General features: G+C 44.1%; 1 protein-coding gene across 1 annotated transcript in view; it reads left to right on the top strand.

The window, feature by feature from the left end:
• The window catches only part of LOC135240870 (anosmin-1), a 52,124-nt gene that overhangs the window by 23,965 nt on the left and 14,050 nt on the right, over positions 1–14,109 (top strand). The window contains exons 3-4 of the mRNA XM_064310880.1: positions 7,538–7,600; positions 8,260–8,482. Of these exons, the coding sequence (XP_064166950.1) occupies positions 7,538–7,600; positions 8,260–8,482 (286 nt within the window). The remainder of the gene's footprint in view (positions 1–7,537; positions 7,601–8,259; positions 8,483–14,109) is intronic.

Genomic DNA, 14,109 nt, shown 5'->3' on the forward strand with positions numbered 1-14,109 from the left:
TACTAATGTGCAGCAGTCTGGTTGACCAACGGTCATCCACTCCAGACCATGGAGTGTGGTGGGCCAGCTGGATCCAGCAGCGATCTACATCACTCCCCCAAGTATGAAGCTTCTGGAAACTAAAAGAAGAGCTAATTGGGCTCTGGTGAATGCATCATATGCAGCAAAGTAAATGTATTCAGTGTTTATAAGCCGTGTTTTTTTTGCGTAGGAAGACGGGGGGTTTTATGCTTATTTGTAATGCAGATTTCGCTCCGCTCCTATAGGAGGATATAGCAGCGTGCTTATAAAGAGCGCTGGGAAGTGAGCTGGGGTTTGATATGTTTTTCCCGGAGTGCATCAAAGCTGAAGCCGTCCTGCTTTGTGTTCTCCTCCTCTTTCGGCAGCTGCGCAACTCCTGTTTTATGATTTCATAAAATCCCAAGGCCTTTATGCTTTATGGCCTCTGCATAAGCCTGCCTTTATCTAACCTTTATTGAGCTGGGTGAAATAAAATGCTTGATCCAAATGCGAAATTGTAGTGAAATAAAAAAGTTGACATTGAAATATGACAGCGATGTGGGAAGCAGGGCCATTTCCATGCATAAGAATAAGCCCTTCGGATGAGTGAGGGGACAGGAACAACAGGGAAGCCATTGTGAGTAATGGTGCCTACAGGAGACATTAGAGAGAGAGAGAGAGTGAGTGAGAGTGAGGGAGAGGGAGAGAGAAAGTGAGAGAGAGGGAGAGAGAGAGAGAAAGTGAGAGGGAGAAAGAGAGAAAGACAGAGAGACTTTGACTTTGATGCCCCTTTATTAGAACATCATTGTCAATTCAATACAGTAGAATAAAAGATAAAAAAGCAAAAGTAAGTCAGAGTCAGGCATGTTATTCACACACTGTTTTTTTTATCCCTTTCCTGTTTTGTTTTAATGAAAAGAGACCGGACAGTCTGCCTTCCGTATGCGGTTTTTCAGTTTATGCTTTATTCAGCTGGGGGGAAAGCAAAGATGGTTACAGATAGAGATGTGTAAAAAGTATCATGGCAGGGAATCAAACCCTGAGCTGCATATAGACAGCTGCCCTATGATTTCTCCTTATGTTTTTAATTCTTCTTATTATTATTACTATTATATTGTTATTAGTACTATACAATTGTTATTGCTATTCATACATGTTTAATTTCCTAGTTATATGTTCCTCTTTCTAGGCTTTGAAACATACATGGATTTCCATCCAATTAAGCATATTGAATCGAATTCACCTGCATCTAAAAGAGAGAGAAAAAGAGAGAGAGATGGATGGGAGTGAGAGAAAGAGAGACATAGTGAATGAGAGAGAGAGAGAGAGAGAGAGAGAGAGAGACTCACATTCAGATATGCTATTCATATACTCTCACAGTTTTAGACTTTCTTGTTTTGTTTTAATGGAAAAAAGTATATGTAGTGCTCTTGGGGATGTAGACAAAGCCCAGCCTTGAGAACAGAGAATAATATTCCCCCTGTGTGGGGGGTCGATAAATAACTGGATGGTAAAAAGGAGGAGGGGGGTAAATTGCGAAGGGCACTAAGTTTTTTTCTTTATCTGCTCAAACAGCAAGTGCAGCAGAAAAAGGCCATTACCGTTGGGTGGCAGTGCTGGAATTTACAGCCTGTGATCAACCGTGGAGATCAGCCGTGTGCCCTATCACACTGAGCCGGAGGGACACGCTCAGCCCCCCCTCCCCACTGCCATTTCAAACACATGTCATAAATATCCCCCACCGTGCTGAGAGCCCACGCCCAGCATGATGATTTTTAGCAATGGATCGATAGCTGCACCGGAGAGAAAGTTTTTCAAAAGCAACCGCTATAATAATAATAATAATAATAATTATTATTATTATTATATTTTATAATTCATCAGAAAGATAATCTCTCCAACACTGGAATCCTCCTGTTACTTCTGGGACGTTGGTCCCGAGACAGAATGCTTTGTACTGGCCCATGGACTCGGCTTCCAGCAGGTCCCTCCCTGGAAGTCTTCCATCTCTGAAGTACCGACATAGCCTAGCCCCCCGCAGCTCCAGCCATCAATCAGGACAAACTCTGCTGACACTTGAGGGCCACTGAAACCAGCGATTATGTTGGCAGCGCAGTTTGGAAGCTGGGTGGTGCTTATTCTGGCAGTTTGTCTCTGGTAGAGCTGCATCAGTCTTTCTTTACACAGTGTCCTCCCGGTAACCCTATATAACATCCACTACTGCACTACTGATGTTAGTGTGTAAATTTGCTTTCTGGTAAGATAGACAACACATACATATATAAGTGAGTATAATGGTGTGTGTGTGTGTGTGCGCGTGCGTGTGTGTGTGTGTGTCTGTGGAGGGTGTATTAAAACGTGGGAATGTGCTTCTCGTCTCTCCTGTGTGTTTGGCACTGCCTCTCGTGTTGCTGGGGCTGGACCCGTGGGCGATCTCCTCTGGTCGCCTTTCACGCTCCATAAACTGAAATCCAAACACCTCAGCGCCGTTGTATATATTTATTTTTCCCGTCTGCCGTGCTCACATTATTCACAGCCCCTGCCGAGCTCCCGCACTCGCTGCTACCGCACGGAAGCGTGGGCTTCTACCACAGAGATCATCCGGGAAGTTTTTTTCAGGATGTTCCCTGACCCCCTAGCCGTCTACTACCTGCCCCCCCCCCACACCCCTGACTCTGTCTTCTGCCCCCACAATGGCCTCAAAAAGACCCAATGGCACTCGCTATCCTTGCAAGACCCTTTGTGCCTCTGTCAAATTGGCCGAGTTAAACTTTTTCTTGCCCCCCCCCCACATAGAAACTGCAGTGGTTTACAGCAGCCTGAAATGGGAAGTGAGAGGTGCCCCCGTCTCTGCCCCCACCACCCCAAACCTGTCCTCCCTCCAGCCAGACCTACTTAGCTATGAAGAATGCGTCACTTTCTGGGAGGCAGATAATGACATGTACGGCAGGACGGGAGACACAGCAGCTTTTGTTCTGGTGGGGGGGTTCGTCTGCCAGCAGCGTTTACCCCGCTCACCTCTCGGGGTCCCCCTCGGGGGCCCCATGTCCAGCTGATCCCCCACTGCCTCACGGTGCTGTAGAATGAACCAGCCCCAGTACACGTGCAAACAGGCCACTGCGGAAACATAGTCAAACATGTACACCTCAATACAACTCAGACTGTGACAGGAGTTTAAGCGCAGCTGGATATCTGCAACATCCATTCGGCAGTTGTTTTTCTTTCTCTCCTCAAGCTCGTCTTTGTTCGCGATTTGGATCCGGATTGAGATAATGCAGGAAAAAGGGAAAATGATTTCTCCTGAAGTGGTTGGTTTAGTCTTGTGCGGAGGATTTGCGAGGCCTGATTGATGATCACGCCTCTGCCTGCTACTTGCTTTGGCTGAGGCGTTTGTCATCGCCTCTCCTCCCGCCGAGATGTCAGTTAGAAGGGTGGGGTTGTTGGGAAATAAAGACAAATCGTCTGGCATCAGCACACCTGTGCACGCATTTCAAAAAGTTGTCTCTCAGCTTTTCTGACAGATCCATGCCTTTCAAAGAAATGCGGGTGTCACTGAGCTATCTGAAGGTAAAAGAGAGAGAGAGATTCTGCAGTCTGGGCTCCTTTGTTATTTATGAGCTGTAGGTATGCTTTGTTCTCTGCCGGCAACTGTAAAATAATGAGACTCCACGTGTATTAACTAGAAAAGACCTGATTAAGTATGGAGAAATGTCGGACACACTTACGACTAGTACAGTTGAATTATGGAACAATGGCATTGGCTTGGTGTCAATAATACAGCTGCATATGTGAGAGAATTTTGGCGGTGTGAAAGATGTATTTAATGGGGAATTTCTCTTCCCTGTTAAAGTGCCGAGCTCTGAACATGGCGTTTACTCCTCCATGGCAGGACACACGGGCTGTTGTTGATGACAGGCTTTGTCAGCAGAGACACGGGCCCTGATCCGACAGCTTTAGCGTGTATGCTGAGCAACGTGTCGGCGGTGTTTGAGGGCTTTGTTGTGCACGTGTGCACGTGCTGGCTGAGGTTCCTGCTGCAAGCCTGTTGGAGCAGCAGTCATAGCACATTGTTAGTGTCGGGAGCTTTTTCAGGACAAGGGAGAGAGACAGAGGCACTCCAATTAGAGAGGAGGGCTGAATGGGCTGAGCTATTCCTGTTCGGTACCATAGAAACATACTCATATTGTATAGCAGAACAGAACTCCCATACAGTACTGGTGCTCCTATATCAGTATATAGCAGACTATGAAAATTCTCACAGAGACGTGAATTAAAATTTGAGTTGTTTCATACTCCACAGATAATTTATGCTTGTTGGGTACGCTTTTAGAATGACCGAAAAATTAGAAGGGGGAAAGGGGGATTGATATTTTCTCAGAGGGCTTTAGTCTGTACCAGTAAATGTGCACACAATGACACACATGCTACAGATCCAACTAAAATCTTTTAACTAGTATTTCTACCGTAGTTACATCCCTTTCCTCTTTTGAACTTGATAAATTCATGAAAAGCAGTACCTCCTTGTAAGAAAATTATTAAACAAAACCTTGTTATGCTTACTACTGTAGAATCTCATATGGAAATGTTCATATCCCAGCAGCATTATAATGAAGCACAACTCTGTCAGGTTAACCTTCTCAATCATTAAAAAAAATTGAAAATAAAATTCATATCTAACTAGAAATAATAAAATCTTAGCATTTAATTTAACACTAGATAAGTTGTCAGCATAACAGACTATGGTAACAATTAAAGCTGATTCTAGCTTTAACTACAGTTGATCATCTATAGTTTTACTGACTCCACTATCCTTGTCTGTAGTGGCTGCTGCACTTACTGACCTATTTGAATACACTCCTGTGCTTTGTTTTGGAGGTCACTCTAGATAAGAGCATCTGTTGGGGGGATGTCATGTAATGTAGGGACAAATAACTCAATAATGAATCTGTGAATCCCCGATGGTCGCGTGGAATGGTAGCTGCAACTCTGCGCAGCCAGGTCTCTCAGCTCTCACACTACACATGCATGCATGCGGCAGCAGGCGTGCTGTTAGCGCAGTCAGTGCAGCCCATCCTCAGAAGGCCAGGTGAGGAGGAGAGGCCTAATTAAGATGGCGCAGACTGCGAGTGGACCTGCCCAGAGGTCCCACAGCGGTCCACAGTTAGCAGCCCCAGAACACAGGAGCCAGATTCAGCATGTGTGTGCATCCCATGCACTCCATAAAACACAAATAAACTTTTCACTGGGTGCAGAGTAATAACTGGAAGCCATCTTAAATAAGCAAATTAAGGAGTCATAAACTCAGATACCCCTCCCTGGCTGAGGTACAGTATGCTGGATTTTGTGCTTGGGTTTACTGAACTGAAGAGAATTTTAGGGTGTCTTTTCAGTGGTGAAGTTGGTTTTGTACTGGACAGCAGCAAATGTTCTGTGTAATCTAAATACTATTTAAATACATAGTTGGTTCCCACTGAGTTGTTACTGCTTATTTATGTTGTGGCTACCATTCACCGAAGGAGAAAAGAATTTGCTGGTAAAGTTAGGTCCTTTTTCTTGTTTCTGTTTAGCCTGGGTAGGGGTTCTGACCTGTACTTGACGGGGGAGGAGAAGGCAGTGAGGGTGCATCCTGCCGATGTGTTTGTGGTTGGTCCCAGGGGATGGGCCCTGCTTACAGGCTGATTGTGAGCAGTTACTGTTACTCCTTTCAGCCAGCCAGCTGAGGTTGGCTTCGCCCCACTGCTCTGGAAGGCCAGCCGTGTCAATGTTTGCAGGGTGAGGTGCTGCCAGTGCTGAAATGCTTCCAGATGACACAAACTTTAAACAAACAGTAATAACCACATGAGATCCACACTGACAGCCTTAGACTGATACTCAGAATACACAGTAATGACCTTACACTGATGCCTTTTACACACAGTAATGACCTTACAATGATGCCTGTTACACACAGTAATGACCTTACAATGATGCCTCTTACACACATTAATGACCTCACACTGATGCCTGTTACACACAGTAATGACATTACATTACATTACATTAAATTACAGGCATTTAGAAGACGCTCTTATCCAGAGCGACGTACAGCAAATGCATCAGTTCAAAATGACCTTACACTGATGCCTCTTGCACACAGTAATGGCCTTACACTGATGCCTGTTACACACATTAATGACCTCACACTGATGCCTGTTACACACAATAATGACCTTACACTGATGCCTCTTACACACAGTAATCACCTTACACTTATGCCTGTTACACACATTAATGACCTTACAATTATGCTGGTTACACACATTAATGACCTCACACTGATGCCTGATACACACATTAATGACCTTATACTGATGCTCTATCAAGATGCTATTTTTTATTATAGGGCAATGGTTAAAAATAAGAGAAATTTGTTTTCCTGTTCATCCTACTATTCTTAATTATGTTTGGGCTTCAAGAACCATTGCACTTCCTCAATGCTTTGGTCAACTGGATGCTGCACTGATTCACTGATCTTATCAATCCTGCCTGGCTCTTCTTGCTCACTGTGGTGAATGTCAGCCAGTCTGTCTTTATATTTTGATTAAATAACATGAAATCATGTTCTGTGACAATGGTAATGTGTCTGTGGGATTGGTGCTTTGTGTGTGACTCGGCAGTGGATTGTCAGTGAGAAGGTAGCTCAGGGAAGCTATTAGATACTCAATGGCTTTTGAAAATGTGGCCTCCTCCTTGTTGGCTGATGCACACTTGGACAGACTGTGGATGCCGTAGTTTTCTCATCTAATTACGCTTTGGGCTGCAGCATGTCCTGCAAGCGAGCCACATACATTATATGATGAATTAGCATCTTTTTCAACCACTTTCTTTTGTATATTGTTTTTGCTGTTATATGTGTTAAATGTGTAGCTGTGTTGCTGAGTAATGCACGCAAAGGCACCGTGTTCCACTTTGATGCTTTAGCCATGTAAAGAAGCTCCACATTTCTTGAGGGGGAATCTCAAAAAATCATATCATTTGAGGGTGTGCATTTCACTTGTTAGCCAGTCTCTCTGCACAGTCTACAACTGGAAGTGATTCTGAGGGATGTGTGTATGTGCCAGACCATGTCGGGTCCAGGCTTGAGGGGGTAGTGTTGATGTGCATGAAAAGGAATCCTTAGTGGGGTAGTGCCAGAAATAAATAAATATATAAATAAAAGGCCCAAGAGAAAGCACTCTGGGAAATGAAAGACACAATAGCCCCGTGGGTCCATTATGTAATCTCTCTCCCTCTGTCTTTCTGTTTCTTTCTCACTCTCCGTGACCTCTATCTAGAATGCTCGCCCCAACCTGCCTGTTTTTTCTGGGTTTTTTTCTGGTCCCCTGCAGGTGCTTGGCGATGTGGTTTCTGAGTACAGTGTGCGGTCGCCCCGCTGTACGCGTAGAGGACACGGTCCCTGCTCTTTGTGTGTGCGTTTGGCTCTGTCGCCCTCCCTTTTGATGTGGCTTTGCCTTTGAAGAGCTGACACCTCTCACCCTCCACCCCCTTTCTCCCGCAGTGTCTGGAACCCTGCAAGGAATCCTGGGACCTGAAGGAGAACCACTGCCAGGACTTGTGTGAGGTACGTGGCCAGCTCCCGCTCTGCACCGGCTGGGTTTTTCGCAGACCCCGCTGTTAAAGGCGGTCACTGCAGTGATGTTTTTACTTCACCCCCTGCCCTGGGATGGCCCGGGCCAGGTCGCCTGTCAAAGCAGTCCAGGGCCAGCCGAATGACCTTTTTTTGGCCTGACAAAATATTGCTTACCACACCAAAGGCTTTGATCTCCACTGAAAACAAGCAACAGATTATGTCAAATGAATATGGAAGTTGGTGAAAGGAGAGGTGCGGCTTTAGTTCCAGACAGGTAATTAGCTTTGGGTGGAGGCTCTTTTTACACAGCACTGTCTTCAAATGCATAATGTGTATAACACAGACAGACCTACAGATATAGTGTGTGCGAGCACTGAGTGCTGGGAGGAGGGCTGTGGTAAAGAGCCTGGGGAAAGCCCCATTATCATACTCTATAGCGGCGTGATCGACCTGAGTGATAGTATAAATGGATATTACCCTGGATTAAGGCAGACCTGTGACAAAACAGCCCTCATTAATTCCTGTGCTGCGAATAAATCAATTCAGTGCTGACCCATCCACCTATTTACAAACTGGGTTTGTGCCAGTCAGTGTGACCTCGCTGTCTCAATTCAACTTGATATTTCTGTGCCCCCATCCCCCCCACCCAGCCCCTGTTCCCTAAGAAGCACTACGAGTGCCTGACGAGCTGCGAGTTCCTGAGGTCGGTGGAGAGCGTGAAGCAGGGGGACTGCCCCGCCCCGGAGAAGGCCAGCGGCTTTGCGGCCGCCTGTGTGGAGAGCTGCGAGGACGACGCCGAGTGTTCCACCGTCAAGAAGTGCTGCTCCAATGGCTGCGGCCACACGTGCCAGCTGCCCAAGAACCTGTACAAAGGTACCGTACTCACTACCTGCTTACACACATGCACACTGAGGTTCCTGCTCACAGCCATGCACGAGTGTTGTTTGTTTCTGTGTGTGTATGTTAATTATTTAAGACTACATTAAACTGGGTTTGACAGAATCCATGACCATGACAGTGCTTTTCTTCGCTAAGCAACTCAGTGATTTATTGCCAGAAAAGAGAACTGTTGATCATGTTGAAGCAACCCGTTTGTTTAATATGAAGTATGTGCTTGTGTACTTTGCTTCCGTGTGAACTTTGTGCTTTCGTGTAATTTCGTGTCATTTGTTTTTTTTACATTCTTGCATATGATTAATCTAATCATTTATGGCATCTCATTACATGCCACATGTTAAATGCCTGAAAATACCACAGCCAGTAGTAAATGCAGGTTTAAACTTGGCTTTCAATATGTTACGAGTGTTTAGTGTTTTATATAAGTATTTAGAATTTATACTGGTTCTTGGTTACCAGTGAACTTGGTTAACTTGCACTGCTGCTTTACTCGCTGCATCTTTACAGCTAGTCTGGGAATGTTTGCCAGGTCTGGCAGGATTGCTCATATCAATCAGAAAATGCGTATATTTCTTCTTTATGCTTAGTCACTCCGGACACGACCATCTGCTAAATTAATGTAATGTAGTTATATAACGTTAGCTGTCAGCAACCTACTCCCAGAATACTACTTTCCAAAGATGACAAAATAGGAGGCTGGTTTTGATTTGCATTTTAGTAGTTTAATATTATAGCCTCAGGTAATCACTTTTTAAGTATCCTTACGCCCCAGCTACATTTATACATCAGCCTGTCATAGTGTAGAGGATGTGTTCCCATTTTAGTGACATTTCGATCGATTTTCCTCTTCAAGTGATGTTGTAGCTGCTGTCAACTGTCAACCTCAAAGTAGCCTACAGTGTGATTTGTGTAGAAATAAGAATTTTAACCATATTGGCAAGTGCTGGGAGAAACATGCGACATGCGACAATGTATACAGTCTCTGGAATGCCCTGGGATCAAGATTCCCTTCCTTGTCAGTTGCAATCATGTCTTGACGGCCCCTGTCAACATGGTTGATACCAAGTGCTCCTTTCCTGTTATGGTAATATTGTCAGTGACAACAGGTGCTCCATCAAAGAATCAAACCTTGGAATGCGCATGTTGTACTAAAACAAACTTAAACTAAAGTAATAAAAACGGACACATGGTAAACCTGTTTTATTTTAGCAATGCAATTGCTCTGATTTGAACAAGATTCTGTTAAAAAAGGCAAAAAAGCATACTCATTCTTTTTGTGGTGGACTGATCAAGGGATTACATGCACCAGCATATCAATACATTTTACTCAAAACTTAAAGACTTGTTAGTTGCTACCAAAGGTTACTACCATTGCGTGTGTTATTTAAATCGTTAATCATTACTGCTGTGTAATTCTGTAATTTCTGCTGCTTTTTAGTTTTCCTTGATTTTCAACAACTTGGACATAACTGCTCTGTAAATTTAGCCAATATTTTCACTGCACCCAGCTTTACTTATGATTTTTTTTCAACTGAGATGTTAAAAATATTGCTTCAAACTGAAAAGAACTGTTAGATGTTGTTTAAAAGCATCAGTACTAGTATCTACCAATGTCTCAAACAAAGATGGAAGTAGAATCAAATTAACGCTAAAATAAATAGTTTAGCTTGGTTATCCGTTAGACCAGGGGTAGACAACCGTGGTCATGGACTGCCAGAGATGGGCCTGGTTATTACTCCACCCAAATCTATAACTACATAACTGGAATCATTTTAATTTTATAATTCTAATTCCCTCCACAAAATCAGATTGAGACACCACAGAGGTTTTGGGGGAATTTAGCTGTATTCATTTTCTGCCAGTATAATATGGAAATGGATAAAAAGCATACAGTTTTTCCGTATTTTATCTGTCCTACTAAATATTGCTCCACTGGTACTGAAGGGAATAAAGAATGCAGCTGAAATGTTATAACAGTGCACTTTACATCAGATAAATATGTATCTAGCATCCAGGGGTAAATTTATGTGTATATACATATTCTGTGCTGCACAGCAAGCAAACAATATGGAGCAGATGCAGTCTGCGGAGTTGTAGCCCAGAACAGCACTCCTTGTGTAGACATCCTGATCCGCAGTCGTTGCTTTGGGCACGCTTCACTGACGGGTGTAGTATCATGGCTCTGTGGCGCAGCTGCTACGCCTGTGGTGTGGATGAGCCTAGAGTCAGAGCACTCAAATTTCAGCCTGAATCTACCCGCTGGTGGCAAACTCATCAGTGCAGACATGAGTGGAACAAATTCCCTCCTTGAACATCCAGAGGTACATGCATTTTGAAACATGTTATTTTGCAAGAAGGTCAGAGTTTTGATTGGTTTCCGGTCCTGGTCATTTGTGTTAAAGGTCTAGTTGTGCACGCAATGCGTGTTTAAGGGCAGTCTCTGGTTATTCAGTTCTGGAAGTCATTACTCCGAGGGAATGGGGTAAATTTGAGAGAAATTGGGTGAGATCACTCTCAGATGTGTGCGAAGGTGTGGCTGTCCCACCAGCAAACATCTCTCCCCCTGGGAAACCGCTGGTACGGTTGCGGCTTTAGCTGATGTGCTCACCATCTTTTGGTAAAACGGAGACGGAATGGTCTGGGGCTGTTTCTGTCCCCTATACGAGTTTGTTTATATTTTATTTTCAGTTTGCTAATGCATACAAGAGCTTTCTGTGTACACAATATTTGCTGAATATTTGCTTATTGAGAAGAACAGAAGAAAGCTGAGGTCTACTCTGTTACTCTCAGATTAATAAAATGTCAGAGGACTTTAGAGTTCACAAGTAGAGGTTTGTGTAGGGCATAAACAGCTCTGCTTTATTTCTGTGTTTGATATAATTACAGAGGAATCCTAACTGATTTATTTCATCCAATATCCTGATTTATTTTCCATTGGCCCTGAGGCACAATAAGTAAACTGTGTACGGTAATGGCATGCACACAGACATGCGTTGGCAGTTCTGAATTATTAATATCTGTCCCTCACAGAGCTGATAGAAGTGAGACATCTGCATAAATCTTTCATGGGCTGTAATTCAGACGGGTACCCTGAGAGCCGAGCAGGAAGAGCGCGATCGCTTCTCGCCCACCAGAGCGCACCGCTTCACGCGTTCGCGGCCACAGCCGCGGCTCTGGTACCGCGCATTATCCAGAACTCAGGAATGCCCACAGCCATTTGTTACCCTCGGTTTTTGCACCGACGCTGTCCAGCTGCCCTTGATCCAAAGCCTGCTTTAAGTAGCTGTTGCGGAGGAGAGAGGAGTCTTGTTCCAAACGCACTCTTGAAGAATTCCCCCCGATTCCTCCCTGCTCATTTATCGCGATGCACAACCACCAAGATCGCCGGGAGGAGAGAATATGTGAGTGTTATTGTTGGAGCATGAAGCACATTTGCAAAAATCCACTGTTGTGAACATGGAAAGGCTGTTTCCTCACCTGGGGAGTTGGGTTTGAGGAGAAGCCAGAGGCCTTTGTAAGATGGAAGCTGCGAGTGTGGTTCTTGGATGGAGGAATGCATTGAATGATGGCAGGCATTAGGGAGGGTGGAAAAAGAGAGTGATTACTGTTGGAGGACAAATTCCCGGCAAGGGGGTTTCCTCATCTCAACCCCCCCCCCCCCCCCTATAATGACCAACCTGTGGCAGAGAATCCCTTTTATCACTCATCCAAAACTGGTATTTAACATAACAGCAAATATCTAAATCATAATATCATCATATCATGGATCTATAAAACATGTAGCCATTTCATACATATTAAATACTTGATAATAGCTATGATCTCATTATTATCAAGGGTGTGTAAATCACTGTGGTTCATTTGATCTTAATAAAGGCAGTATGCAATATATAATTCATGAAATGTGGGAAATATTTTAACCCATTATTCAGAGGGTGACGTGCATACTAACACGGTGTGCGTGGGTTGCGGGTGATAGTGAGCCAGGCATGGTGGGCGGGGAAGGCTGTGGAGTACTTGCTGTGTTACTGTGCCGGAGGTAAGATGCATCCTTTAGCAGGCAGACAGCCTTTTCTCTGCCTGCTGAGAGTCCTCATCTGTGGGGGAGAGAAGAGGAGGGATGGGCTCAAGGCGGTGAGAATGCCGCTCATATCTTTCAAACCAGTTTAGTCTCCACCTCAGTTCAACAGCTTTTTGCGCAAAGGAGGTATGAACCAGCTAAATGTATCCCGTGCACTGATTTATTGTTGCAATCAATGCCAGCCCACTGCTGCTACCACTACTACAGGAATGTTGTTAAAGCACATTTCACTTTCCCTTAATTGTAAATAATTGATAGGCGGTTTAAAGACTTTTAATGTTTTAAAAAATTGCCTATTGAATCATTGCCTGGAATCGTAGAATCACAATAAGAATGGCCCACCCGCCTTCCCAAATAAGGTAAAAAGAACTAAAACTAAAAAAGAGATATTGAAATGGGAAATGCTTTTTATTCTTTAAAAATTGAAAAAGGTTTCAAAGAGTAATTGGGATTTGAATCCTTCACATTTTTTAGGACCTCCATCAATCTCAGAATAGCGGGGGATTCAGCGGGCTGTGTGCAATGTTGATATGATAATGTGTTCCAGTGAAGGTCGATGGTAGGTAAACAGGATAAACGGTTATCCTTAGACTGCGGAGAAACACAGCCCCTCCCCTCACGGAGAGCGTCTCCTCCATCGCAGGTGAGGTGATTGATGGAGGGCGGCTCGGCGCTTATAAAGCTCCTCTCCCTCGGTATCGGTTTCATTAAATCCGCAGCCTGCTGCTCCATCAACAGCTCATCTCACATCAGTAGTGATGAATTATTGAAGGCAAAGAGGTAGTATGTCATAGCCGTGGATTCTGCCAAACTCTGTGCACCTTGCATCTTTAATTGAAACTCACACAGACATCAACAAACCCAGACATTTAAAAATCTATGGATGAATGAGCTTTAAAATCTGACATTTGTTTCTGTGCTTGCACTTATTTGAATAGTTGTGTGAGTGTATGCGCAGTCCTGTAAATATGTGTGTGTGTCTGTATGTGCATGTATGTACTTGTGTTCATATATCTGTATGTACTGTAAGTGTGTACGAATGTAATTATACAATGTGTGTGCAGAAGTATTGCACATTGGCACGTCTGAGTCTGTGTGCTTACGCAAATACAACGCATAAACATCTGTGCCTTAGTCTGTGCATGCACGTGTGCAAGTATGCATTCATGCCTGTGCATCTGTGTGCATGTACAGCATGTATCTATATGTGGACCGAGAGAATGGAATTGATAATATGAGTTAATGAGCATGCATGCCTTTCACTCCTCTTCTCTTTGTACCTAGATTACTGTAACTAAGCCAGTTGCACACAATCTGTATCCACTAAACAGGCTGAGCTATTACTGACTGTCAGATGGCCAGAACCCTTGAATCACAGCAGATGAGGAATATCTCAACATGCCAATGATCAAACTTATCACACATGCTTATCAGCTCTTTAACATCATTTGAGCTGAGAGGAAAATGAGTCTCCTGCTGAGACACGTTTATTTGTCCTTGCATCGAGACAGCCTTGGAGCCC

This window comes from Anguilla rostrata, chromosome 15, assembly GCF_018555375.3.
Source record: "Anguilla rostrata isolate EN2019 chromosome 15, ASM1855537v3, whole genome shotgun sequence".
Classification (NCBI taxonomy): Eukaryota; Metazoa; Chordata; class Actinopteri; order Anguilliformes; family Anguillidae; genus Anguilla; species Anguilla rostrata.